This window comes from Nelusetta ayraudi, unplaced genomic scaffold (assembly GCF_046127955.1).
Source record: "Nelusetta ayraudi isolate G7.1 ecotype Tasmania unplaced genomic scaffold, CSIRO-AGI_Nayr_v1 ptg000130l, whole genome shotgun sequence".
Taxonomy (NCBI): domain Eukaryota; kingdom Metazoa; phylum Chordata; class Actinopteri; order Tetraodontiformes; family Monacanthidae; genus Nelusetta; species Nelusetta ayraudi.
Genome location: NW_027466180.1, coordinates 1,264,690 through 1,289,922, shown reverse-complemented (window position 1 = coordinate 1,289,922; position 25,233 = coordinate 1,264,690). Strand labels below are relative to the sequence as shown.

Sequence of the window (25,233 nt, the reverse complement as noted above, 5' to 3'; positions counted from 1 at the left end):
CGAGGGCCTCCGGCTCACCTCTCTTTCAGCCGACGTCTGCATCTTTTTTCATTCACTTTCATTCTTATCAAAAACCAACAACAACACAGAAGCTGATTTTATTCCTCATTATGTTTTTTTTTCCTTTTGATCTGTTATCACGTCACTCATCTGGCCGGTCGTCCTCCCCATCGATCGTCTGTTCGGATGAGTTTTTGTCCCTCGGTTCCGTCATGACCTCCGTCTCTCTCTCGCGTCATCTCTGCTTGCTGCTGCTGCTTGCTGCTGCTGCTTGCTGCTTGCTGCTTGCTGCTGCTGCTGTTCCGTTTCCACACCTGCCACTGCCAGGGCCCCTGCCAGCCCCTGCCAGCTGCCCGGGGCTCTCTCTCACCCCTGCTGCCCACAGCAGAGGTGTCTGAGATGGGCACAGATGTGGCGGCGCTGCCCTGCGGTGATGGAGTCCGACTGAGGGATGCAAGTTTTTTGTCTAATTTGTGCGTGCGTGCGCGTGCGCGTGCGCGGCCCCCCCTTTGGCCTGATGTGTGTTTAGTTCAGGTGTGTCGGCTCTTGTCAGTCGGCCAACACCACTGACGCACAGACCGGCTGCGTGACGTGACCCGCTGTGGTGTGTTTAAGGCTCACGTCAAATAGCAGTGCGCCCCCTTGTGTGTTTCGGCTAATTGCGACTGACGGTGGTCAATTTGCACTCATAATATAACAATATAATGACTTTGACCCAGACTGCAGGAGCTACAGCTACCGTTTTACTGCTCCCGGTGTGTGCGAGCGCACGTGTGCGTGCATGTGTGTGTGTGCGTGCGTGTGTGTGTGTGTGTATCTGTGCGTGACAGAGTTTATCGTTCCATCCGTCCGCAGATGCAGACTAGATGTTTGACAGCTGTTGACTTGGCCGAGCGTGCAGCCCCTCAAATTCAATTTTTGGTCATTAGCAGTGAAAGCCACTTCTGATTCGGACTTAATGGACGTCTCTTTTTCTCCTCAGTGGAGCGTGAGAGGCGCAAAATGACGCTTTCCCTTTTTTTTTCCCCCTCTCCTTTTTCTAAGGATGCGTTTCCAAAAAAAAAAAAAAATCCCAGCAAACGACTCTCACGGCGGCAGAATTAAATAAAATGAACAGCCGCAAATTTAAAGAAAGCTGTTTAATGAGTTTGAGGAGTTTTTACTGTTGCCTTGCATTTACTATAAAGCCCCAACATGTTTATTTATCGCATTTGAAATATCCAAAGCTTAAACGCCAGATCTGCAAAATCCCCTTTTATGCCCAAATCGCCGAGACGCGATCAGGATGAACAAGCGGCACATATTAATTTTTTTTTCTCTCCATGAAATCCCACAAGATGAAGCCATTATCTGATCCGCGCAGGTGATTCGACTCAAGAGTTTTTTTTTGTTTTTCTTTTAATTACCGGCGCCGAGCCCCGTCTTGCAGTCGGCTGCGACAAAGTGGGGAAAGGAGAGGCTGGTTGAGGCTGCAGATGCCCACTCCCACGCCGTCCCTCCTCTCTGACACCACGCTGGCTTTCCATTCGCTGGCTGCCTTGCTGCTTCCCTGGCCCCACCTTTCTACTGGTGGGGCCACAGTGGCTTCTAAACTGTGACAGGGGGACTCAGGAACTGTAGAAGAGAACAGGTGCAGATGGGAAGAAGATCCAATACAATAATAAAAGAGAACTATGATTGGAAATGCAGGATAAAAACCAAATGAGACCTAAAAAAAACACTGAAGACATTAACAATAAAAAAAAAAAAGATGATAAAACAAAGTGCAGAGAGTTATTGCATGACACTGTCTGTTAGCAGTCTGATGCCCTTCACCCACCTCATAGGAGAAAAAAAAATATATCAATTGAAAAGGAACAAAAGCAAAGTTATAACAAAATCAATGTCTTTGAAGCCCCACAGTATTCAGCTCTTTATTGAAATGACGCTTTAAACACTGAAAAAATGGATGAAATGCAGCTATTTTATTACTAACTATTAATGTCATCTCTTCAAGTTCGGCGGGCCGGATTAAAAAGCCGAACGGGCCGCACATGGCCCCCGGGCCGTAGTTTGTCCACACCTGCTCTAATTTTTCCTTTTTTTTGGCCCCCCCTTTTTTTTTCCTTCCACTCGCTCATCAGTTTCTTTCTCTCGCTTTCATCCGGCGCCGTTTGCAAATGAAAGCGAACGAAAACCCTCAGTTTTCATCCCCTCGTCTACCCCCCCCCCCTCTCTCTCCCTCTCCCTCTCTCTCCCTCTCTCTCTCTCTCTCTCGGCCTTCTGGCCAGTGCAGTTGGTTCCGCCTCTGTTTGACCTCTGGTGTCTTTATATTTTTTTCCCCCTCCACTTCAGAGGCGGCCGTGAGCCTCTGTAGCCGCGAGTGGACGCGCTCGCCGTCCGACTGTTTGCGTAGTTGAAGAGAGCCAGAGAGAGTCGAGACTCGGTGGCCGGGAGGCGGCGCTTTGATTCTCGCTTTGCGACGACACTCGCTCGCTCCCCCCCCCCCCTCGCCCCCTTCTCCCGTGGCCCCCGATGATCACAGCCCGCCTTCAAACAGGGTGGGTGGGGTGGGGGGATAGGGGTGGGGGGGCATAAAGCACAGACAGCCTCTGTTTGATTTCTGATAGCCCTGCCTTCCTTCCTTCTGATTAACACGTACACACACACACACACACACACACACACACACACACACACACACACACACACACACTAGTTCTGTTTGTACAACTGCGCTGCCCGCGAATCTGCGCGGCCGATACACACATCAGTCGGATCCTGCATGCCTGTACACACACACACACACACACACACACACACTCTCTGAGGCGCAAACACACACAGATGCGTGCACGCACACACGCAGCGGCCCGGGGCTCCCACGGCGGCTGGTGCTGCTGCTGCTGGGCTCCAGGATTGGATCATCAGCCAGCTGTGAGTCGGACAGCCAGGATCCGTCCTAATCCCCGCCACTCTGTTCACATCGCCTCGCGCGCACACACACACACGCCCGCCCGCACGCACTCCCACTCCCAGCCCAGCAGAGGGCTTTAGCAAGTTTGTTTTGTTTGTTTGCACCCGTCTTTCTTCACTTTCTTTCTACTTTTTCTTCTCCTCCACCAGGCCCCCCTCCTACTTTTCCTCTCTTCTGCCTCTTCTCTTTCTCCTCGTCTCCTCTCCTCCTCTCCAACCTCTCCTCCTCCTTTCCCTCTTTGCCTCCTCCTCTCCTCTTCCTCTCGTATCCCTCCTCCTCTCTTCCTCCCATCCTCCTCACGCTCCTTTCCCTCCTCTCCTTCTCCTCTGTTCCTCTTCTTCTCCTACCTCATTTTTCCTCCTTCTCTCTTCCTCCTCCTCCTCCTCCTCCTCCTTCACTCCTCTCTTCCTCCTCCTCCTCCTTCTCCTCTACTCCTCTCATCCTTCTCCTTTCTTCCCCCTTTTCTCCTCCTCCTTTCCTCCTCCTCTCCTCCTCCTCCAGGGTGTTCAGTGCTCAGTGCACCTAGAACTGCCCTTGTACAACCTCTGCCTGGGTGCAGTTCACAGGCACATAGAGCCTGGGAAGCGAGCGTGTGTGTGTGTGTGTGTGCGTGTGTGTGTGTGTGTGTGTGTGTGTGTGTGCGTGCCTTCGCATACGTTATCTTGCATCGGCTGGCGTGCCGACTCCTGTGTTTTTGGGACAGGAGGAAGTTGAGTCTGTAAGGCCGCAAATCTTCCCGGAGTTCTGCCTTCACCGTGAAATCCAGCATCCATGTGCATGACGGTGCCTCTTTTCCAAGCTGGAGATGAGTCGGGGGGGGCGGGCGGGGGGGGGCGGGATTATGGAATTCCTCGGAAAAGTTCACCCGCTGACTGAGTCGCTCGGCCAAGAGCGGGACTGAACAAGGAGTGTTCACGTGGTCTGACTTGAGTGCGTGCGACAAACTCTGTTCACACTGCCTGGAAATGGAGGGATTCACTTCTTGTGCTTTGTTTGTTCTGTTCTGATCCTGAAATATGAAAAGATCTTATGGAATTCACATTTCAGAACTTTGCAACATCGTTGTCTTTAGATGTCGTGCGCAGCAATATGCAGCCGCCTGTGACCGAGTCCTGATCTGTGAAATCAAATAGACACCATATACAGGATTTGGTTGTTTACAAGTCCAACAATATGCAAAATGAATCTACTTGAACATTATTATACTCGTCCAAAAAGTATGTAAAATATTTCTCCTCAGTGGAGCGTGAGAGGCACAAAATCATTTTTTTTAAGGATGTGTTTCCAAAAAATCCAGGCAAATTCAGAATCTCATGGACTCAATGAACTCCTCCTCCTCCTCTCTTCCTCCTCTCCCTCTGCTCCTCCTCCTTCTCTCCCTCCTTTCTTCCTCCTCCTCCTCTATTCCTCTGCCTGTCCTCCTCCTTTCCCTCCTCTCCTCCTCTCCTCCTCTCCTCCTCCTCTCTTCCTCCTCTCCCTCTGCTCCTCCTCTCCCTCCTTTCTTCTTCCTCCTCCTCTATTCCTCCACCTGTCCTCCTTTCCCTCCTCTCCTCCTCTTCTCCTTTCATCCTCCCGTGAAATCAAATAGGTTGAGACACCGCGTACACTGTTGGGTTGTTTAAAAGTCCAACAATATGCAACATTAATCTACTTAAACATGATCTCATCCAACAAATATAAATACAAACACATTAAAACAAATACGTTGTGAGGCCAAACGCTGGGAAACCCAGTGAGGCGACAGTGATATGGAAGACAGATAGTGCCCCTGTTTTTTCAGGCCACCTTCTCCTTTCTTTGACCCTGAAAGCAGAAGATGGATGCTGAGGGAGCCACACACACACACACACACACACTCTGCAGCAGACCGACTGCTGTGACTCCGGCGCAAAGTTCCCCAAAACTCCATTAAACATGTCACGCTGCTGCTTCCCCTCTCCCCTCCCGCCCCCCTCCCCCCACTCACTCCCACTCCCCCCCCTCCCCCCAGTCATACACCGCGGTGACGGCGAGGTCTGCGAAGGCGGCGACGCCGGAGCTGCGGCGCGCTTGTGTGGCGGCGCGAGGGCGGAGAAGTGTAAATGAGGAAGGTGAGGCAGCAGATGTCGCCGTCCTGCCAGAGGCTCCGAGCTCCGAGTGGGAAGAAAAAATCTGGGCGCGACAAAACTGCTGCAAACCAACTCAGCGGGAGGCCCTTGTCCAATCACGGCCCGGAATAAAAGGGGCCGGGGCACCACGCAGGCTGCAGTCGCTCAGGAGAGGTGGAGCCCGTAATGAAGCTTCCAGCGCTGCCAGACGTGCACACAGGCACGCGCAACGCACTCACACACACACACACACACACACACACACACGCACACACGCACGCACAGACTTCAGCTCCTACCTACACAGTCGCTCATCACTGTCGGCCAGCATGCGCACAACCTCGACACAACTTTGTGCGCGCGTCCTTCGTCGTTGTGACTCACTTGTGGGCGTGCACGCAGTTAGATCTGTGTGTGTGTGTGTGTGTGTGTGTGTGTGTGTGTGTGTGTGTGTGTGTGTGTGTGTGTGTGTGCGTGCGCTAAGTGTCGATAGGCTACACCTGTGTCTGTGAGGTTTGATGTGACAGTAGCGGTGCCAGTGCCAGGTATGAGTCTTTGCTGTGTGTGTTTTTGCGTGCGTGCGTGCGTGCGTGTGTGTGTGTGCGTGCGTGCACGTGCGCGCGCTCGTCTGGTCGGCAGCCATGTTGTTGGATAGCAGATGGCACCATGGTTGGCAGGGGAGGGGCTGCTTAGCACAACTAATCAGACAGTTACGGATAGGGCAGCTGGGAGGGCCGTCGGCCAGCCCAGAGTGTGTGTGTGTGTGTGTGTGTGTGTGTGTGTGTGTGTGTGTGTGTGTGTGTGTGTGTGTGTGTGTGCTGTCATGATGTTGACAGTGGTGGGCCCGTTGGCCCGGGGACGAGGCCGTGCTGCGCTCCTCCCTCCTCGCTGTCGGAGTGCCCTCTCTGACATCTTGCCTTCTCACCTCTGTCACACTCGCTGCTCTCGCCGCTTCTCTCCCTCGCTGCATCTGCTGACGCTCACCTGCTCCCTCGCATTTCACCTTTCCTCTTTTTATTCCAATTCTGAGTTTTTCTTCTCGCTACTTTCTCTGCGAGCTCGTCCGGCGTCGTGTGCGATGCAGCGGGAGGGGCTGAGCCGCGCGTCTTTAGTGGGTTTTAGTGGGGGAAAAAAACGACGGACGAGAAGCCCCAGAGGGACGAACTCAGAATCACTTTTAGATTCAAGATTGAAGATTGGAGAACTTTATGTGTCACATGCTCTTGCTGGATGTGCAGGGACATGTACAAGTGGCAATGCTCACCGGAGGTGGTGCAAATGGCAAAAAAAGCACAGTAAAGAAAGAGAGAGAGCAGCAGGAAGAATCTCGACTCTACACACCTGGAGTGGCGCTCTCCGCTCTGGCGTGTAGAGAGTGACGTCACGGGCAGTCGAAACCGATCGGCGTGTTTGGAGCTGCTCAGACTGAGACACATCTGTCCACGTGCGATTTGAAACGACCTCCAGAAGATGGTTTCAATCCGTTTTTGCAAAAATCGGATTTCATGTGATTTGTGACTGTTCAGACTGCAAAAGAGCAAAACCGGTTTCAATCTGGATGGGATAAAAATTGGATTTTTGGCTGGCAGTCTGAACGCAGCTTCAGGTACTTATTTAGAATAACATTTGGAGTGAATAAACAATTGTAAAAGTGACTAAAGTGGCTAAAAGTATGTAGGAGTATGTATCAGGAGAGAGACTGTGTGTGTGTGCGAGCATGTGTGTGTGTGAGAGGACTGACTGGGATCAGGAGAACCAGCAGCAGCAGCAGCAGCAGCAGCCAATGCTCAGCTGCTGGTTGTCTTGGACGACGGTGGGCCAGACTGTTGACTGGTCAGTGTGTCACACTGTCAAAGTGTCTCCTTACCTCCGGCACCGACTCCTCCCCCTGCGGCGGCCGCCCTCTTCACTCAGCCGTCTGGACCTGGGCGAGCTTGGCCGGTGTCACCAGGAGCTGCTGCACAGAGCCAAGACGAAATCACAAAAAAAAAAAATCTACATTTTTAGTGATTCTCCCTTCAAATAGAGAGACAGATAGATGTACTTTATTGATCCCAAATTGCAAATTGGATCCGAAAAAGATCAAACACACACTTTCACGTTTCATATTGTAGACTTTTTGAAAATATCCACCCTTCTATATCACCCTCCTTAAAGCATATTCAGCCATTTAAAAGTGTTTTTTTTTTTGCTACATAGTTCCACACATCTTGCTAATGTATTTGATGTCTTCAGTATCTCGCCTATGTAGAAAATAGTAAAGAAAAAGAAAAAAAAAAGGAAAAACTCTCCAAACTAGGGATGTTAACGATTAATCGATTATTGATTAAATGTTGATTAAGAATTTGATCAATTAAATTAAATTAGTTGCAATTGAACCTTTTTTTTTTTTTTACACGGGTAGTTAATATCATTATACCAGTGCAGTGGCAGGAAAGAGCAATTCACCTGTAGGTAATGTGATGGTCATAATATACCTTGAACAAGTTTACTTTAAAAAAAAAAAAAAAAAGTTGAAATGTGACCCATTAGAAGTCAACTTAAAGTCAGAGGATAAATGTTTAGGCTGTTTTGGCTGTTCTCTAATGTAAAAATGGGTCACATTGGATCCTCAACATTATTTAAGGGTAAAACAATGTGTTCCTTACACATTTCTTTTAATTGTGAAATTTAGCTTCTCAGCCCAAAAAAAATCACTGCCGATCGATGAATGGTTAATCGATCGATAAGGTAACGATTAATGACTCAGTCGATAATTTGCATCCCCATTCCAATCTTTTGACTGGTAGTGTGTGTTTTAAACGTAGATGCAGTTAGATGCAGTTGGATTTCCGCGCAGCCGACCCACAACATCCCCTGCTGAACCCTCTCCCTGGCAGAGATTTGAGACAAATGGCACAGATGCTTCGCAAGTCCAGAAGATTTTTTTTTTCCATAATTTTTTTATGGCGGGTGCAGTCGGTAGCCCCGACTGCGAGGAGGCAGACCGGTAATGTGTCCATGCTGCGGGGGCCGCGAGCGGGGCAGAGCCCAGAGACGGCTGATTGGGGGACCTCGGGCAAAGACGGAGGAGAAATCTGTCGGCTACAACTGTTGCCGCCGCAGCCAAATGTGCCCTGGGAAACTGGCCTACATACACAGCAGTGCTGCGGGAGGGAGAACAGAAAGTGGGGAGGGGGCCAGGGGGGCACCAGCCCTCCACCATCTTCCGTTCCTCTCGCAGGCGTCGCGTCCCGCGATATTTTATTTCATCTGATCTCAGTCGGAGTCCCTCTGAAGGCACCGCGCTGTGTTCAGGAACACAGGGGGGTGTTGTTGTTTTTTTTTGGTTTTTTTGCAGGGCTACTTTTGCGAGCCTGTGTCACTCATCATCATCATGGAGTTTGAACCTTGGGCGCCTCCTGCTGGAGGGCGGCTCTGCGCAGCGCCCGCGGCCCAGTGGGCACAGCTTTCATCCGCAGTGACAGAAGCTCCCTCTGCTCGTGTCTCTGTGTCACCTCGCTCCTTCTCCTTTGTACCCCCGCCCTCCCCTCTTTTTAATCATCCCGTTCTCTTCATCTTTACCCCCTCATCTCCGCTCTTTTTCCCCCCTTTTTTTTTATTTTTTTATTTCGCTCTCTCATCAAACAGTTTCTGGTCTTGTCACGGGTGCAGCTGCGCGAGGCTCTGTCTTGTAGTTCGGAGGGGAAGTGGCCCCCGTTAGCAGGTCGTAGATGGGGACGATGGAAATGACGTGAACAGATGCAGGTGGGAAACGATGGAGGGAAAGACAGCCGCTGTGCGCAGCTTTCAGAGAAGAAAAGTAAAAGTGTTCAGGTTGCGATTTTTCTTTTCTTAATTCGATGTTTCTTTTTTTACATTTCAAAGATTTAGAACAAACAGCGCCTGGGATATTGTGCCGCCGCCGCCGAGCCGAAATGTACAGCTTTTGTTTATGCTCGGTGCACATGGTGAAAGATGCCCAAAATGCCAGTGCTATATTTATGCATATTGCTCGCTGTGCTCCCTGTTTCCAACAAAGCACTGTGTGAACCGTGGCGCTGTTGGACAGTCTGTTTGCACGAAGACATAGACAAAGATGATTAAGAGCGGAGGATGACTCCCTCTGAGGAAAGGGAATGGAAAGCGAGAAAGAGCTCCAGAAAAAAAAGATGAGAATCTATAAAAAAAAAAATTAAGATTAAACAAAACATTTTCTTCCTTTGAGTGAGTCTGACTAAAACAGACTTCTAAAATACAACACTTGCCTCTGTAATACCTCACGTTTTTCCATTTGGAAGCCCAGAATTATGGATCTGGTAAACCTCAATCTGTGCCAGTCTGGGCTCATGCTGTGCACGTGTACCACTGAACCTTGACAGCATCGGCGGTGAAGAGATCAAGCTGGTAACCAATCACAGGGCGCGATTTACAGACACCAAGGCTTTCTTCTCACCTTAACACCAACTCGTTTGTTGGCTGCTCGGTTTGTGACCTAAACAGACAGTGGATGGACAAAATCCCACCTTGAGTTTGATCTCCAGCTCTTCTCTCCCTGTCGGGGTGTTCAAACCTCGTCCTTGTTTTTTGTTGTTGTTGTTGTTGTTGAAAGAATGGAGGAAGAGAGGCCAGCGATGGAAGATGGTTGGGGAGTTTATAGAAGATGACGTCACAAGCGCTTCAGCAAGTGAGATGTTGTCACATATTGTGGGCGGACAACATCAGGTGATTCTCAGGTGTGAAGCGGATTCACACACACGCTGAAGACAACAACACAGTCGATACCGTGCACCTAATCTTGGTTTTTCCCTTTCTCTGAAAAACAACAAAACTCTGTGACTTTTCACTCCTCCTCAGAATGAATGTGAGAGCCTTTTCCCTCTCTAATCCTGCAGCAGTATGCTGACCTGTCTGTTGTCTTTGCAATACAATACAATTGTCTGAACAATAACACACGGTGCTCGTGGATCGATCGTGTGAAGTGAAAATAAACACAACGACAGTGATTTGCAAACCTGTTGTACTTATTATTGATTTTCTTTTGGGTCGGTGGACTGGGATATTGAGGCGGGAAACCTAAATGACAAAAATGTTAGCAAACTTTTACTGGCACGACTCCCAGTGGACACATGGACCTTTTGAGGCTTTGTGTTCTAAAGTAACTCGGAGCAGAAGTTCAACTCTGCCATCTTTTTGCCGAGCAATCTTTCTTTCTGTGATCTGTGGTGCTAATGTTGTTAGCGAGGAGCTAGTGCTTCTTTAAACACGGCGTGCTTCAGGTGTTCTTCTTCTTCTTCTTCTTCTTCTTCTTCTTCTTCTGCCTTCAGGGAGTAAACTTGCGGCGCCACGCCAGGCCTGGGATTGGTACTTCATCGTCTTCAGTCGTTTGTTTTTGAGATTGTTTTTGAAAAAATGCAACAAAAAAAAAATCTGTCTCTGTGTAAACGGCCCCTGATGAGGAGCGACGTGAAGCCGGTTTCCTGACTGGCGTCGTGAATTCGAGTGAGTCACTTAACAGCTCAGCCGGAGTGGATTCGACCTCTCCGCCGCTTCTCCTCTGTTGCCGCAGGGCTCGGATTTGACTCTGAACTGGGGCCAGTGCGGCAACATATTGTGCGATTGCCGCGTGTTTATTTTTAAAGCAGCCGCTGCGCCAGTCAGTATTGTCATTATCTTGCGAGCAGATAGACGGAGACAAAGGGCCAATCGCAAGCTAATTGCATCAATATGGACATTTTTTTTCCTTCTCATTCACTCTCTGAAGGAACGCGTGGCCTAATTGGGGGGGGGGATAACAAGTTTGCGTGTGCGTGGGTTGTGGTGTTCTGCATGCGTTTATTATTACAGGAGGGCAAAAGGACGACGGCCTTTTAAAGACGCCGATTGTCCGAAATCAATTTTACTTTTTGATTTATGTACATTTTTTTAAAGGTGCTTTTTACCGGGACGTTTGGCTCACCGCTGACCTTGGTGTCAGTCGGAGGGAAGGATTGGAGGGAGGGAAGAGGAGGGGATGGAGGGGGTGGGCTTTAGCGTTCCTTGAAGAAGAAAAGAGGCTCGGGCCGCCCGCTGTAAACAAAGTTGACTCGCCGACAGATGGATTGAATGACAGAGCGGCTGAGTGAGCCAGGAACGGCCTGGCAGCGTGACGCTGAGAGAGGCAGAGAGAGAGAGAGAGAGAGAGAGAGAAGGAGGGAGAGAGAAAGGAGAGAGCGGGGAGATAAAGGAGGGGTTGGGTGGTTGGTGGAGGGGGTGTGTGTGTGGGGGGGGGGGTCGGGAGAAGAGGTGGCCAACAGGAGAGGAGGTGTGAACAGGTGCAGGGCCGCTGAAGGAAGAACCAGCAGATGGAGAGAGACACAGCCAGTTTAGTTACAGGAAAGAGGGTGGGAGGGAAAAACAGGAGGGAGGAGTGACGGATGGAAACGGCAGGAATGGAGAGAGGGGCGGGGGGGCGGGGAGCAGAGATGAGAAACGCTGGCGATGGATGGAGGGATGGATGGATGGAGGGATGGATGGATGGAGAGATGGGCCGGCCATGCACCGGATGAGCCCACTGCCTCTGTCTTCACTGTGCTCCACATTCTTAGGGTTTAAGAAAGAAAATGTGCTGAAAAAAATATATTGTGTTGCTACGTGCAAAGAGCTGAAAATGTTGCAGCAGCAGTCGCAGCAGCAGCGTGCAGCAGCAGCGTGCAGCAGCAACGTGCAGCAGCAGCAGCAGCAGCAGCAGCAGTGTGCAGTCTGCTGCAGGAAAACAATGTTGGTCGTCCTGCAGCAAATGTTCAATATGTGGCCTCGACTCCCGACGCTCAACTCATCGTGTTGGCAGCGACCGTCACCCACACACTCACACACACACACACACACACACACACACACACACACACACACACACACACACACACACACACACACACACACACACACTAGGCCTCGCCGTCTCTCACCACCGCCTATCAGAACCTGTGAATTTTAATGCGGTCCGACTGATGAAGTCCAGTCGTGAATCTGCGGCGGTGAATCATCACGAGCGGCTCCGTCTCCGGCCCTCTGGTTCATCAGCAAATATGTAGAATGTCATTTATTTCTTCTTTTTTTCCCCTTCCAAGTGTCGGTAGGATTCATTCATCTATATTTCAACGTTACCGTCACACGGCTCCCTGATGCTTCCTCGCTGTTTATTCTTTTCACTCATTACGTCACGTCTCCACTCTTGGTTTCGCGGTTTGTTTCGCGGGCAGAAAGACCCTGAAAAGCGGCCCCTTGTGATGTCACAAAGGGAAGCACATCTCACCGAGATTACTGTCCACCTCCCAGCCAGGGCCAACGGAGTGTTTTTAAATAAGCTTGTTGCTTTCTGAATACTTATTTACTACTTTTTTTTTTTTTTACTACTTATTTGTGAAAAATGTGACAAATAAAGATAAAGCAGCAGAGAGTATACATAATGGGACCTTTCATTTTTTTTGGGCGGTGTGGGGTGCGCGGGAGGCGGGGGGGGTTCTGCCTTCTGTTTTATACGAGTTTCATTAAAAACACAAAAGTTTGCTTCTATAGATGCTACACGTGCTCTTCTTTCCAGTATAAAACGCAACGCCCGCAGCGGTTCCTACAGATGGCTCTCAGTGACGGTCAGCGTTGCGCTCGGCTCTTTGCAGGGGATCATCAGTCGTCTGTCGGCTCAACCCCGGCTAAATTCGGGGTGATAAACTCATTTTTAGTTCACGGGCCACCATAGAGGAACATTCATTCCCAAGCAGGCCGGACCGATAAAATCATGGTATAATAATCACCTGAAAATAACAACAACTTCAGATTGTTTTCTTTGTTTTACTTTGGCGGTGTTCTTGGAGCGCTCTGCACTCTGCTTCCACTTTTCTCGGTTTCGACGGAGACATTTTGGTGCAATGAGTGCGGCCAATAGGAGTCGTGCTGGGGTAGGTAGAATCAGATTGGCTGTACTTGGGCCTACTTCAGGCAAGGGCAAACTACGGCCCGGGGACCATATGCGGCCCGTTAAGCTTTTTGATCCAGCCTGCCAAACTTGAAACAGTGATATTGATAGTAATGTAAGTCATAGTATAGCTGTATTTCATCCATTTTTTTCATCCATTTTTACTGTGAGGCTTCAAAGACAACGGTTCAGGCGTAGCAGAAACGATATTGCGACATCAAGTGGACACATTTAGAACAGCAGTTTCCTCAAGTGAAAAATTTTTTCCGCTTGTTTTTTTATGCTTTGCAAAATCGTCTCGCGGGCCGGAAAAACCCCGGCGTGAATGTCAAACCCTCTGTTGTTCCTCTAAATTCACCGATTCACTTCGGCTCATCCGCGAGGCCCGTCTAGGTGACGGACTCGCACTCTTCGTTTGCTCTCGCCCTAAACAAGCGCTCAGTGGGCGCCCGCCGCCAGCCAACACCTCTAATTCCTAGCGAGTCCTCCAATTTGTGCTCGCGCTTTGATAAACCGCGGCATTTGGCGGTTTCTGGCGCGCGACGCCAGCTGCACCGCGGGGTGCCGCAAAACTTGCGTGCTCGGTCAGGCCCTGGCAGCCCACATCTAATGGGCAACAGCTTGAATAGTGCCCACTTAGGCAGCAGCGGCGGCAGTGGCAGCGGCAGCAGGCTGAGCCGCCGCCTCGCCCTCGCCAGACAGCCGGCCAGCCGCCGCCCACTTACCCAGCAGCCACTGCTGTACCTGGCCCGCCGCCGCCCCGCACGGCCAGTCCAACCCACCTTGGGCCCCCCCTGGCCCACCGCCGCTCTCGCCGTACTTAGCAAGCTGTCCCGCGCTGTTCCGGTTCCAGGCTAGCCCGGCTAGCCGCTCGCTGACAAACGCTCAGTCTGTCGCCCCCCAAAACGAGGGGTTCCTGCCACCGGCGCCGACCCAGAGCCCATCACCAATCAGCTGCGAGGCGGACGGCCCCCCGAGGAGTGCGTACCGGCCGCAGACCCTCCACATATTGGTCTTCCCCGCTGGCCGGAAGGCTTCGGACTCGCTCCTCCGCAGACATCTCATCTGCGCTTTTATTCCCTTTTAATCGCCGTCATCTGTGGTCGTCCTGGAGCAGCCAGCGGAGGAACCGCATGACCCACCTCCAAGCCCCGCCCCCTTAACGAGAACCCTCTCACAGAGGCTTCAAACCCTTCAGATCTCTTCTGCCATTCTGTTGTTGGTTGCTGGTTCAACCTTTCTGCGTGGAGGTTGCATGCTCTCCCCGTGTCCGCGTCGGTTCTCTCCGGGTTCTCCGGCTTCCTCCCACAGTCCAGAAACATGCGTGTGAGGTGAATTGGGAACTCTGAATTGTAGGTGTGTGTAATGGAAAAACTGTCATGGGAGTGCAGCTGCTGTCCGGAGGTGTTTCTAACCTGGACGAGACCCTGCAGCAGGGAGGAGGTGACGTCCACTCTTAGCGCGCCCTGCTTTCACCTTCCACTCTGAAGAGGCAGAGCTGCTTTATCGCCACCTGTGTGCAATTCATCCCAGAGATTTGACTCTCGGGGTTCAAACCTTCAACAGCCTGCGTGTGACAATCTGATCCTTCCTGTGGACTGGAGAGACCCGTCGCTACAGCTTAGCCGCTGTCTCTTCTTCACAATTTTGAATCCTCCATGCCAACGTCATGTTGGGGTTCCACTCTGAACCGTCCCGGCTTCACCTCCTTTCTGAAACAAACAGGAGGAGGCCGGAATGCCGTGTGTGAGCCTTCCCTTACACAACACTGACAACTGATTTCCAGAACTGCACGTGTTTTATCACTCGCTTTCTGAAGAAGTGAAGTTGGGCGAGAAAAAGAGCCAGGTTGAACTTTTCTTCCACTCTGAAGAGAGTTCCTTCAACAGTTTCCATCAACAAAAACTCCACAACTGGAGGAGATCCTTGCATCCAGTCTGGAAACCGCTGCAACTTCACCAGGGCTTTTTTTTTGCAATGGAAGCGCCTGTCAACCTTGGGTTCAGTGGGTCGTCAGGAACCAGGCCGCGGACGGCAGAACGTTCGCTAGCTTTTCCTCTTCTCTCGTCGTGTTTTTTTTTTCCCTTCCTCCGTCCTCGTCTTCTGTCCTCCGTCCTTCTCCTCCTCCCTCCGCTATCCTTCTATCGCCGACTGCTGGAACTTTCTGGCGGCCTGTCTGATGCTAATTGGTGAGTAAACAGGTCTGGTGTGAGCCCCCCACCCCCCTCCCATTCCCTCCCCTCTCTTCCCACACACACACACACACACACACACACACACACACACACACACACGTAGACATGCACAAACGCACGGCCCCCTGGAACCTCTTGCAGGACCAAATGGCTGGCAGCGCCTGGCCGCCATCTCCCGCTGAGCCCTGGTGTGTCTTTGGTGGCTCAGGCTGCTGTTCAAGCCCAGCGGGGGTTCATGCGCTTGTGCACACACACACACACACACACACACACACACACACACACACACACACACACTCACACAGACACACACACACACACACACACAGTCTCCTTGTGTCCCCTGCACACCCGCCACCCGCTTTCACACCCCAGACAGCAGGACAGCAGGAGAACACACACACACGGAGGAACAGACAGACGCGGTCACTTTAGAGATGCAGGCCAAACGCTGCAGGGGAGAAAAGTTTTCACTTAAACTGGAGAATTCTCTCTTCATTAGCGCCTTTGGACTTCAGGAAGAGTTGTGTTTATTTGTTCGGGGGATTTTTTTTTTTCTCTCTCTCTCTCTCTCCCTCTTTCTCTCTCTCTCTCTCTCTCTCCGTCTCCCTTCTATCTCTTTGTAGTTTTTTTTTTTTCCTTTCCCTTCCTTCTTTGTCCGTCCCTCTGTTGTTTGGGTGCAGTTGGACTTCGCTGAGTTGGAAAGTTTTTGGCTCCGACACGAATAAAAATGCAGCGTCGTTCAAAGCGCGCCGGGGTTTCCGCACCTTGCGGGGTTTTGTTGTTGTGTGTTTTTTTTTTTTTTTTTTTTTGCGTCTTACCTGCCGCAGTTCTTCTACAGAGATGAATGAGAGGCGACATTAAAGGAGGGGACTCGACGGCAAGCAGACGTGCACGTTGGAGAGCGAACCATGCTGTTCCTCCACGTATAGGGAGCGTGCACGTGCGTGTGTCTGGGGGCCGCTGCTGCGTTTGCTCTCGTCAAAATCAAAACCTGACGTTGGGGAGCCTCCTTCAGTTCAGATCTCAAACTCTCAGGAAACGCAGTGTTTGGCCTCCGACTGCACTGTGACGTTTGAACCGGCGCCTCCAGCAAAGTAGATTTGACCCTTTGACGATGCTTTTCCTCAAAATTAGGTATACTTTGCATATTCATATGCAGATGCACCTGAAATCAAAGTGTTTGGGATGTGTGTGTGTGATGGGACGACAGAATTGAAACCAGCCTATGGATTTTTTTTTTATTTGGAGAAACTGCTAATACGAAAGTGGCTCAAATCAGAAGTTGTGACATTGAGCGGTGGTATATTTTAGCAATCCACCACAGATCAGCGATCCATCAAGTTGAATTCTGCACCTCTAGTTGCATGAAAACCTTGTTCTTGTTGTTTCTATGTTCACACCACATCCTGTTTGGGACGGACGCTGAGGTCAAACTGTCGTCTCCTGACTCGAAAGTGTGACTGTGTGTGTTTTGGCTTCTCGTGCAGGCAGAGCAGTCAGAGCGCCGAGCGAGCTCACCAGGAGGAGGTGGCGTCGCTGAGCCTCTCGGCGCAGGAGCGGCAGCGGGAGCTGACGGAGCTGCTGCAGCAAACGGAGGAGCAGCAGCGGCAGAGAGGTCAGTGGCAGGGGGCGTCTGCTCTCAACTCACCTCAACCCAACTGTATTTATAAAGCACTTTAAATGCACCCGGGTTCTACTGGGCTCCACTGGGCTCGGCTGGCCTCTGCTGGGCTCTACTGGGTTCTTCTGGGGTCTTCTGGGCTTCACCGGGCACCACTGGGTTCCACTGGGCTCCACTGGGCTCGGCTGGGCTCTGCTGGGTTCCGCTGGGTTCCAACTTTGAACAGTACAGTTTTATGCCAGAAGATGAGTGTCACACACTTGTTTTTACTCTTTTCTCCTTATTCATCTCTTTCCCTCGTCGTCATGTGCAACTGTGTTGCCCAGGTTTCTCAACATTTGCAATGAGGGGCCTTCGGGTTTTGCTAGATCTGCTAGTTTTGCACTGCCATGGGCCCCCAGCAGCTGCAAGTCCCGCCCCACTACGACCTTCTCCATGTGAACTAAAAGCACAAAGTTGTTGCCCAGGAGTTTGAAGCCTTGGTTGGTTCACGGCGACGCTGACCCACTTCTCAAAGTCTCACATCCCTAAAGCAGTGTTTTTCAACCACTTAGTGCACCCTGAGATAATGTCAGGTGTGCCATGAAAAATGATCCAATTTCACTTAATTGGTCTAAAAAAACATGAAATAACATTCCACTGTGGAGTGACTGTGAGCCTGTCTTGCTCCCTGGATATCAGCTTTGTGTGCATCTAAACAGGTTTCACGCTGAGTGAGTATAAATAAATTGAGAGACAAAAAAAAAAGAGGAATTTCATAATATTTTTGCTTGGCGGTGTGTCCTGGGATATCTTCAATGTAAATGTGCCATGGCTTAAAAACGCTTCCCTAATGAACAGTTTCTAATCTACAGCTCTTTTTTTTTTTTTGGAATCTGAAGGTTTTCAGATGAATGTCTTTGCTAATATGAGTTTCTGTCGAGAGTTAATAAAAGGAGCAGCAACATGGGGCCGGCGCTGTGCTTCCACTGAGACTCGAGCTGCACACGCTGGCTGGAGCAGCGTTCACGGCTGAGGAGCAGCAGGGCCCCTGAAATCTGCATAACTCAGTGTGCTGTAGGCGGACGTGGCCCGCAGGCGCGTTAGATGTGTGATGCGGCGGCGGCTGGCGGTGGCGGCGGCGGCGGCTGCACCAGAGACCAGGGGCGGGAAACAAAGCCTAGCGGGGCCGCAACACAACAACACAACAACACAGCAACACAACAGAACGTTTCAAAACGTCCCGAGCAGCAGGAAACTCAAACGGCCCAGAGTTGATCAGGGTCGCTGACAGAGTGGCGGCTGGAGGCGGGGGGGCCGTGCCGTCTCCTCCTCAAGGACGCACCTCAGCGGGGAGGTGTCTGTGTGTGTGTGTGTGTGGAGGGGAAGTGGGGGGGGGAGGGGGGGGCGCTGGGAAACAGCCGGGTCTCGAACCTGCGGCGTCCTCCAGCTGAAAGACTCTTTTCTTCTTCTCTCCTCCTCCTCCTCCTCCTCCTTCTCCTCCTCCTCCTCCGCCTCCGGCGGCCGGGGAGCAAAGGAATCATCTGAGGCGAACGAGGCCGACCTCAGAAGAGAGAGAGGAGGGCGAGCGAGGAGGGCGAGAGAGAACGAGGTCCGAGCAGAGAGAGAGAGAGAGAGAGAGAGAAGGAGAGAAGCTGTGCTGTCTGTCTGTCTGTGTGTCTGTCTGCACAGCAGAGCTGCTGCTGCTAGCACATCTGTTGCACCATCTGGATCACACACACACACACACACACACACACACACACACACACACACACCTCCGCCACCCCCAAACCCCCTCAACAGCGCCCCCACCCTCCCACCTCTCCTCTCTGCTCAGCCTCTCGCTGCCTTTTCATTTACCTGTGTGTTCCCTTCAACCAGGCAGAACAAAGGTGGGCAGTATGGAGGGATGAGGGGGTGATGGAGGGAGGGATGGAGGGATGGGGGAGGCATGGAGTGGGGAGGAGGGGGCGAACAAAGGGTTTGTTTCTGGCGCACGTCGGTGGCACACATGTTGTCTAAAGAGAGCTGACATCAGAGCGCAGCAGGACGCTGCGGGTGAGGGCGGGGGGGGGGGAGGGGGGGAGGGTGGCGGGGAGAGGGGGGATGGCGGTGTGGGTGGGTGTGGGTGGGTGGGGGTGGGTGGGGGGGTGGACGTCCTTTAGTCGCTCGCATCACTTCCTCCCGGCGTGCGTCCCGACAGACGAGCTGGATAATTAGCTTCCCCTGCTCTCCAAGCCCCGCCCCTCCGTCCATCCTGCTTGCCCCCCCCCCCCGCCTCTCCCCCCTCCTTCTTCTTCTTCTTTTTCTTCTTCTTCACTCCGTCCCACCTTCTTTTTTTTTTTTTTGCCCCTACCCATTTTTTTTTGTCTTTTTCATGTTTCTTTTTCTCAGTGAACGCCATTCAGAGTGGCCTCTAGATGATATCAGATATTTGTTTCTCCTCCTCCCTCCCTTTCTCCCTCTCTCCCTTTCTCTTCCCTCCCTCCCTCCCTCATATTTTTTTTTTATCTGTTTGTTTCCAGTGCCAGTTCTGCTGTGTTTCTATGTCCCATGGTTCTTTTTGGCCTACGCACGGCCAGACGCATTCAAAGCCTGTTCGGTTAATTAGCATTCTTCCTGCAACTTTTTTTTCCCACCGCTGACCAAACTTTGTCAGCGAGTGCGCGAGGGGGCTGGCTGGCTGGCTGGCTGGCTGGCTGGCTGGCTGGCTGGCTGCTGCGCTGCTGCGTTCTCACATCCGCTGCCCTCCGACTGCATTATCTGCAGGCAAAACTATACAGAAAAAAAGGGGAGCAGTGACAGACAACACAAGAGGAAAAACACTGGAGGAAGCTCGTGTGTGTGACCTTTTGACCTCTAACGACTCTAACTGGTTAGCGTGCAATGAGAGAGGAGGAAGCCAAATGTTATTAATAAAAGACTCTTCCTGTTCATTCACAGCAGTCACGTCCCCATTAACACGTATTTATATATCTATGCATAGATATATAAATACACAGATGACATGTTTGTAAAGCCCCCCCCCCCCCCGCCTCACAAGTCAGAGCTACTTTTCAAAGTCCGGGGTGTTTGCGCTGCCACTTGACTGCGACAGAATGCCGGAGCAGGTGGATCACTGCCTCCATCCAAAACCGGGCCGCCATTGTTATTTTGAAAGAGCAGACATATGTTGGATGGGCGAACGTGGATCATTTCAAAGGAATGATGAAAAGCCCAGTGTTGGATTGTTCAGAAAGAGGCCCCCGTGAACGGAAGAGGAGGTGGCAGGGAGAGAGGAATAGAAAAAAAAAATGAGAGGAAAGAAAGAAAAAGTGCTTTTCAAACGGCTGGAAAAAAAAAAACGACAGAGCGACGCACCATCTTTCCCTCCTCACTCACTTTATATTTCCGTTCTCCGCGCTGCCACTTTTTCTCTGTACGTCTCCGCCTGCTGTGTCGACCATTTTGATTTTTTTTTCTTCTTTTTTTTTTTTTTTTTTTTTCCCTCCTGAACGCCGACCAAAGCAAAAAATTTTTGGGACGGCGTCCAAAGGAGGCATATGTATGTGGCTGCTGCTGCAGGATCGGTGACAATAGATTTAATTGTCCAGCTTTGTGTCTAATGTAGATGTTTCTCTCTGGAATCTCGACCGGTTTGGATGCCAACTCCTGGGGAACGCATGAATAAAAATAGCCGCCACGACGCCCACTGGGCCGAAATTCACTGAAATTCAGAGTGTTCTAGTTTGACAAGAAGAAAAAACAAAACAAAAACTTTATTTTCCAATTGAAAGCAAGGCGATAATATGACCCGGGGGGCCCTTTGAATAACCTGCTGAACACATTGCCGTGTAGTCGTAATGCATTTTAACACACTAGGAAATGTTCTTCAGGTGAAAGAAGGCTGTTTTGGTGACGTGTTTGATGTGTTGGTCTAAGGAGTGGTTGCTGTCGAAGATGATTCCAGGGTTCCGACAGGAGGGGTCGGGGGGGGGGACAGAGTAGAGTTGTCGATGGTGAGGTGGAAGTCTTTGGCTGTTTGGGTGAGGGAAGTTGGACCAATTAGGATCAGGTTTGATCTTTCACCGTTTAGTTTGAGGAAATTTTCTAGGATCCAGGATTTAATTTCAGCGAGACAGTTGGACGGGCTGGAGTCAGTTAACTGGGTGAGAGGTTTAGTTGAGATGTACAGTTGGACGTCATCAGCGTAGCAGTGGAAGCGGAGACCGGGATGACGGATGGTTTGACCGAGGGGGAGGAGGTATAGGATGAAGAAGAGAGGACCAAGCACTGAGCCCTGGGGGACACCTTGGAAAGGGGGGCAGCTGAGGAGAAGAAGTTGGTTATATAGATAACTTGCATATGCATGCATAGAACAATTTTGTTAAATTTGTGTTTGTAATGCAGTGAAACATGTTCTTAGAAAACTTCGATAATGTGTAGCGGTCTTTTGAAGTACTCATTACCGGTATCAACACGTACTGAAATGCGGGTACTCGTAGTGGTATCGGTGCATCCCTAATTATTATTACTCATACTTTCAGATGTTGCTTTAGATGCAGAGTTGCCCTTATTGATGCCGAGGCTGGTTGACGCACCAGGCTGATTCATGTGTTCGGAAAACGTGTCAGTCGTTCCTGCTGCTCCTCTCCGAGCCCGCTGAGTGAACACGGGAGAGCGAGAGTGTCGGCTATTTTGACCCCAGTGGTCACTCTGTCTCTCCAAGAAAAGGGTTAAGAAAGGCTGCAAGAGGTGAAAACACGCTGCACATGTGAAGAGAATAGAAGCCTTTATTAATCCCACATTGGGGGCATTTTGATTGGCAGAATAAGAAAGACTGTTTATATTTTTGTGAGGCAAAAAGCTGAATTGGTGTCGTCGGCTCATTTTTATTTTTATTTGAATTCATTTTTCTTCTGTTTTGTCTCTGTGATTCTGTGGAATGACCTTTAACCCTTGTAGTAACACAGCAATCCCTGCAGTTTCAGAGTTGGAAGTGCTGCTCAGCTCCCAGAATTCCCTCATCAGGAAGCTGCGGGACGAGTGCGGCGGACTGGGCCTCCAGCTGGAGGAGGTGACGCACAGCTGCAGGTCAGCCACTGGTTTCCAACCTCCTTTCCACAGATACAATCAATCAATCAATCAATCAATCAATCAATCAATCAATCAATCAATCAATCAATCAATCAACTTTTATTTGTACAGCTGCTTAATATAACACCATATTTTTCTTTTGCCACATTAATCTACATATCTTGCTCATATATTTGATGCCTTCAGTATGTATCTACAGTGTAGAAAGTACTAAAGATTTTGACTGGTAGTCTACATTATAAATATTATTATCATTGTGCGTCATCGACCGCTTCTCCCTCTCGCTCGTTTCTCCCTCAAACTCACCGGACGCTCCGCTCCCGCGCCGCTCACTCCGTTCTTGCCCGGGTTGGCTGTTTGTTCGTGGTCATGGTTGCAGGCTGTTTGGACGGATCTCGTCAACACCGTCCACACGGCCTCCCAGCACTGACCTGTTTTCTTGCGAACCTGATGCTGCAGTTTGTCACAGCAGGCCTGCGCAGCTCTCCATCTGGGCTGCCCGGGTGTGTCCCTCCCTCTCTCTCTCTCTCTCTCTCTCCCTGTGTCTGTTTGTCCATGTGTGTGTGTGTGTGTGTGTGTGTGTGTGTGTGTGTGTGACAGTGACCCTGGGCCCAGTGTCCTGTCAGCTGTTGGAGCTGTGCTGCACATTAGTCACATGACAGCCTCCAATCTGGCCCTGACAGACCACACTGGCCTCACCAGCCACAGGATACGTCCACGTCTCTCTCACACACACACACACACACACACGCACGCACGCACACACACACACACACACACTCAAGCACACACACAGTGTAGCATCCTGGGTATTTACTCATGAATAGACATCAGCGGCATACACACAGATGTATTCAGCGTGTGCAGCGTGTCAAGGAACAATTACTGCATCACGTGCGCTGCTACGGGGACGATTTTCATGCTGACACTTTGATGAGGCCCCCGTTCCCTGCATCTGCTCTGTGTGTGTGTGTGTGTGTGTGTGTGTGTGTGTGTGTGAGACTGGGAGACGGCCGTGCTTTAACAACAGTGTGCCACCGCTGATGGTGTGTTTCCAAGCTCGGGGCCAGTTTGAGCTCCTGGAGTCTGAGCCCAGTGTTGCGGTTAAAGTCCTGCTGGACGGCCAGAGTGCAGCCTGACATCGAGATGAGCAGCAAGAGGACTTTGAGAGAGGGAGAGAGAGAGAGAGAGGGGGAAAGAAAGAGAGAGAGAGAGAGAGAGAGGGAAAGAGACAGAGAGAGGGAGAGCTAGATATAGATATACGTAAGTAGATATAGATAGATATATATAGATAGATATCAATATATAGATTTAGATAGATAGATAGATAGATAGGTATAGTGATCTATAGATATATAGCTATAGATGGAGGAGAAGGAGATGAGTTGATCAAATTAAAGGGAAAAAAAACAGAACAAAAACGCAGCTTTGTCATTTTTTTTGCTTGATTTTTCCTTTTCAGGCACATCTCATAGAAGGTTTAGGTTGTTTTTGAATGAAGAATTTTCTGCTTTCCCTCGTTGTTGATGGTCGGTGAAAGAAGCAGCATTTGGATTTTGAACCGTTTGGACCAGAAAGACACGTTAAAGGAGATAAACCAATCTTTTAAAAAAAAATCGTATTGTGCCAATTAAGAAAAGTCAAAATCAGACGTTGAACATGAGTTTCCCACTCACATGGAGTGTGCGGACTGCTCAGATATTGAAATAAATAGATTTTTTTAGTTTTTTGTTGATTGATTGATTGATCTTTTTCAAACCTGTGTGTGCAAGGAGTGAGCTGCAGCTGCTGGCCCTGGAGAAGCAGCAGCTGGAGGAGGCGACGGCCGCCCTGCGAGCTCGCTGCTCCGACATGGAGGGACAGTGCGTCCAGCACGGCCGACTGCACCAGCGCATGAAGACCAGGCAGGAGAAAAGACACGCAACACACACGCACACCTTGGAGTCGTGACCGGGGGCTGACTCACAGATAGAATAGAATAGAATAGAATAGAAGCCTATTCATCCAACATTTGCCTCATTACAGCAACAATATAGAGCAAAGAATTTAAGGAAATGAAGAAATTTAAATAAAAATATTTATAGAGGCAGAAAGTGAAAACTAGTTCTATATTTAAATCCTATGAACCGTTGGATTATTTACACAAATAAATAGTATATTAATAGTTATAATAGTGATCGTGGCATAACGAGCGTCTTTGTGTCTCAGCACTGAAAATAATGTGTGGTTTTTCAGACTGGATTACTTCACCAGCTGCAGTTGCCAAACTGGCTCAGGCCTCTTTTTCTTTCAGTCCTGCTGTGGATTTTTCAGATCGTCAACACTCACAGTCTCTCTCTCTCTCTCTCTCTCTCTCTCTCTCTCTCTCTCTCTCTCTCTCTCTCACTCTCTGTTCAACGACTTGTTTTCGACAAAAACTTTTTCCCTTTTTTTTTTGGCACGGCAGTGTATCTTTTTTTGCGTCGCGCTTTTTTTGTGAAAAGAAAAGAAAATCTTTTTTTTTTTCCTCTCGGCAAAAAAACGACAGCGCTGCGCTCGCTGCCTCGCAGGTGAAGGTCTGCGAATATGCTGTCCTGAAAAAAAGAGGGCAAAGTCTTTGTTTCAACAACACCAGATGCAAAAAAAAATAAAATAAAATAAAAAACCCAAAACAAAACAAAACTTGAACATTTGCGTTTGAGCCACGAACAGAATATTTGTTGCCCTGTTGCTGCAGCTACATCAGCTCTTTCTTTCTCACACCGGGCGACTCAAACTACCAGCTGTGGCTTTACATTTCAACTCCAAGGCCTCGTTTTCCTTCTGCCACCAGCAACCGCTGCCGCAGTCTGAGACGGAGCCTAGCGCCGCTCATCCTGCACCACCTGCACGTGTGTGTGTGTGTGTGTGTGTGTGTGTGTGTGTGTGTGTGTGTGTCTCCGCAGGGCGCCTGGCGCTCCGCCCGGCTGCGTGGGTGTCGTTGCCCCACTCTGCAGGATCCGAGGTCCCGGTCCCTTACCACCACCACCCCCCCCCATCCACACACACACACACACACACACACACCCTCCGCTGCTCCGTCCCTGACACTACATATTGTCTGCCACCCACCGCCGCTAACCTGCCGTCAGCCTGGAGCTGCCAAAACACACACACGCACACACACACACACACACACACCAGAAAAGTTGAGCGAGTCACAGCTGTCTCCTGCTTTTTCATTGAAAGGAAAAACAATCCAAGTTATCAAGCTGTGTGTGTGTGTGTGTGTGTGTGTGTGTGTGTGTGTGTGTGTGTGTGTGTGTGTGTGTGTCTGTGAGCGTGCATGCGTGTGCGTGCGTGTGAAGTTTGAATATTCTGCATGTTTGCAGGCATATGTTGCGCCGATATATTTATATGTG

At 50.3% G+C, this 25,233-nt stretch overlaps 1 protein-coding gene across 5 annotated transcripts in view; it reads left to right on the top strand.

Moving 5' to 3' along the window:
• Positions 1 to 25,233, top strand: part of sdccag8 (SHH signaling and ciliogenesis regulator sdccag8) — a 41,207-nt gene that overhangs the window by 6,398 nt on the left and 9,576 nt on the right. For 2 of the 5 annotated variants that reach the window (XM_076050839.1, XM_076050840.1), the window contains exons 15-17: positions 16,662 to 16,789; positions 21,742 to 21,850; positions 23,626 to 23,845. The exons of 1 other annotated variant lie outside the window; for it this stretch is intronic. In XM_076050839.1, coding sequence (XP_075906954.1) covers positions 16,662 to 16,789; positions 21,742 to 21,850; positions 23,626 to 23,803 — 415 coding nt within the window. In that variant the 3' untranslated portion in view covers positions 23,804 to 23,845. Of the gene's footprint in view, positions 1 to 16,661; positions 16,790 to 21,741; positions 21,851 to 23,625; positions 23,846 to 25,233 lie in introns of those variants that run through there. 2 more of the 5 variants (XM_076050843.1, XM_076050842.1) reach the window with 2 other exon arrangements.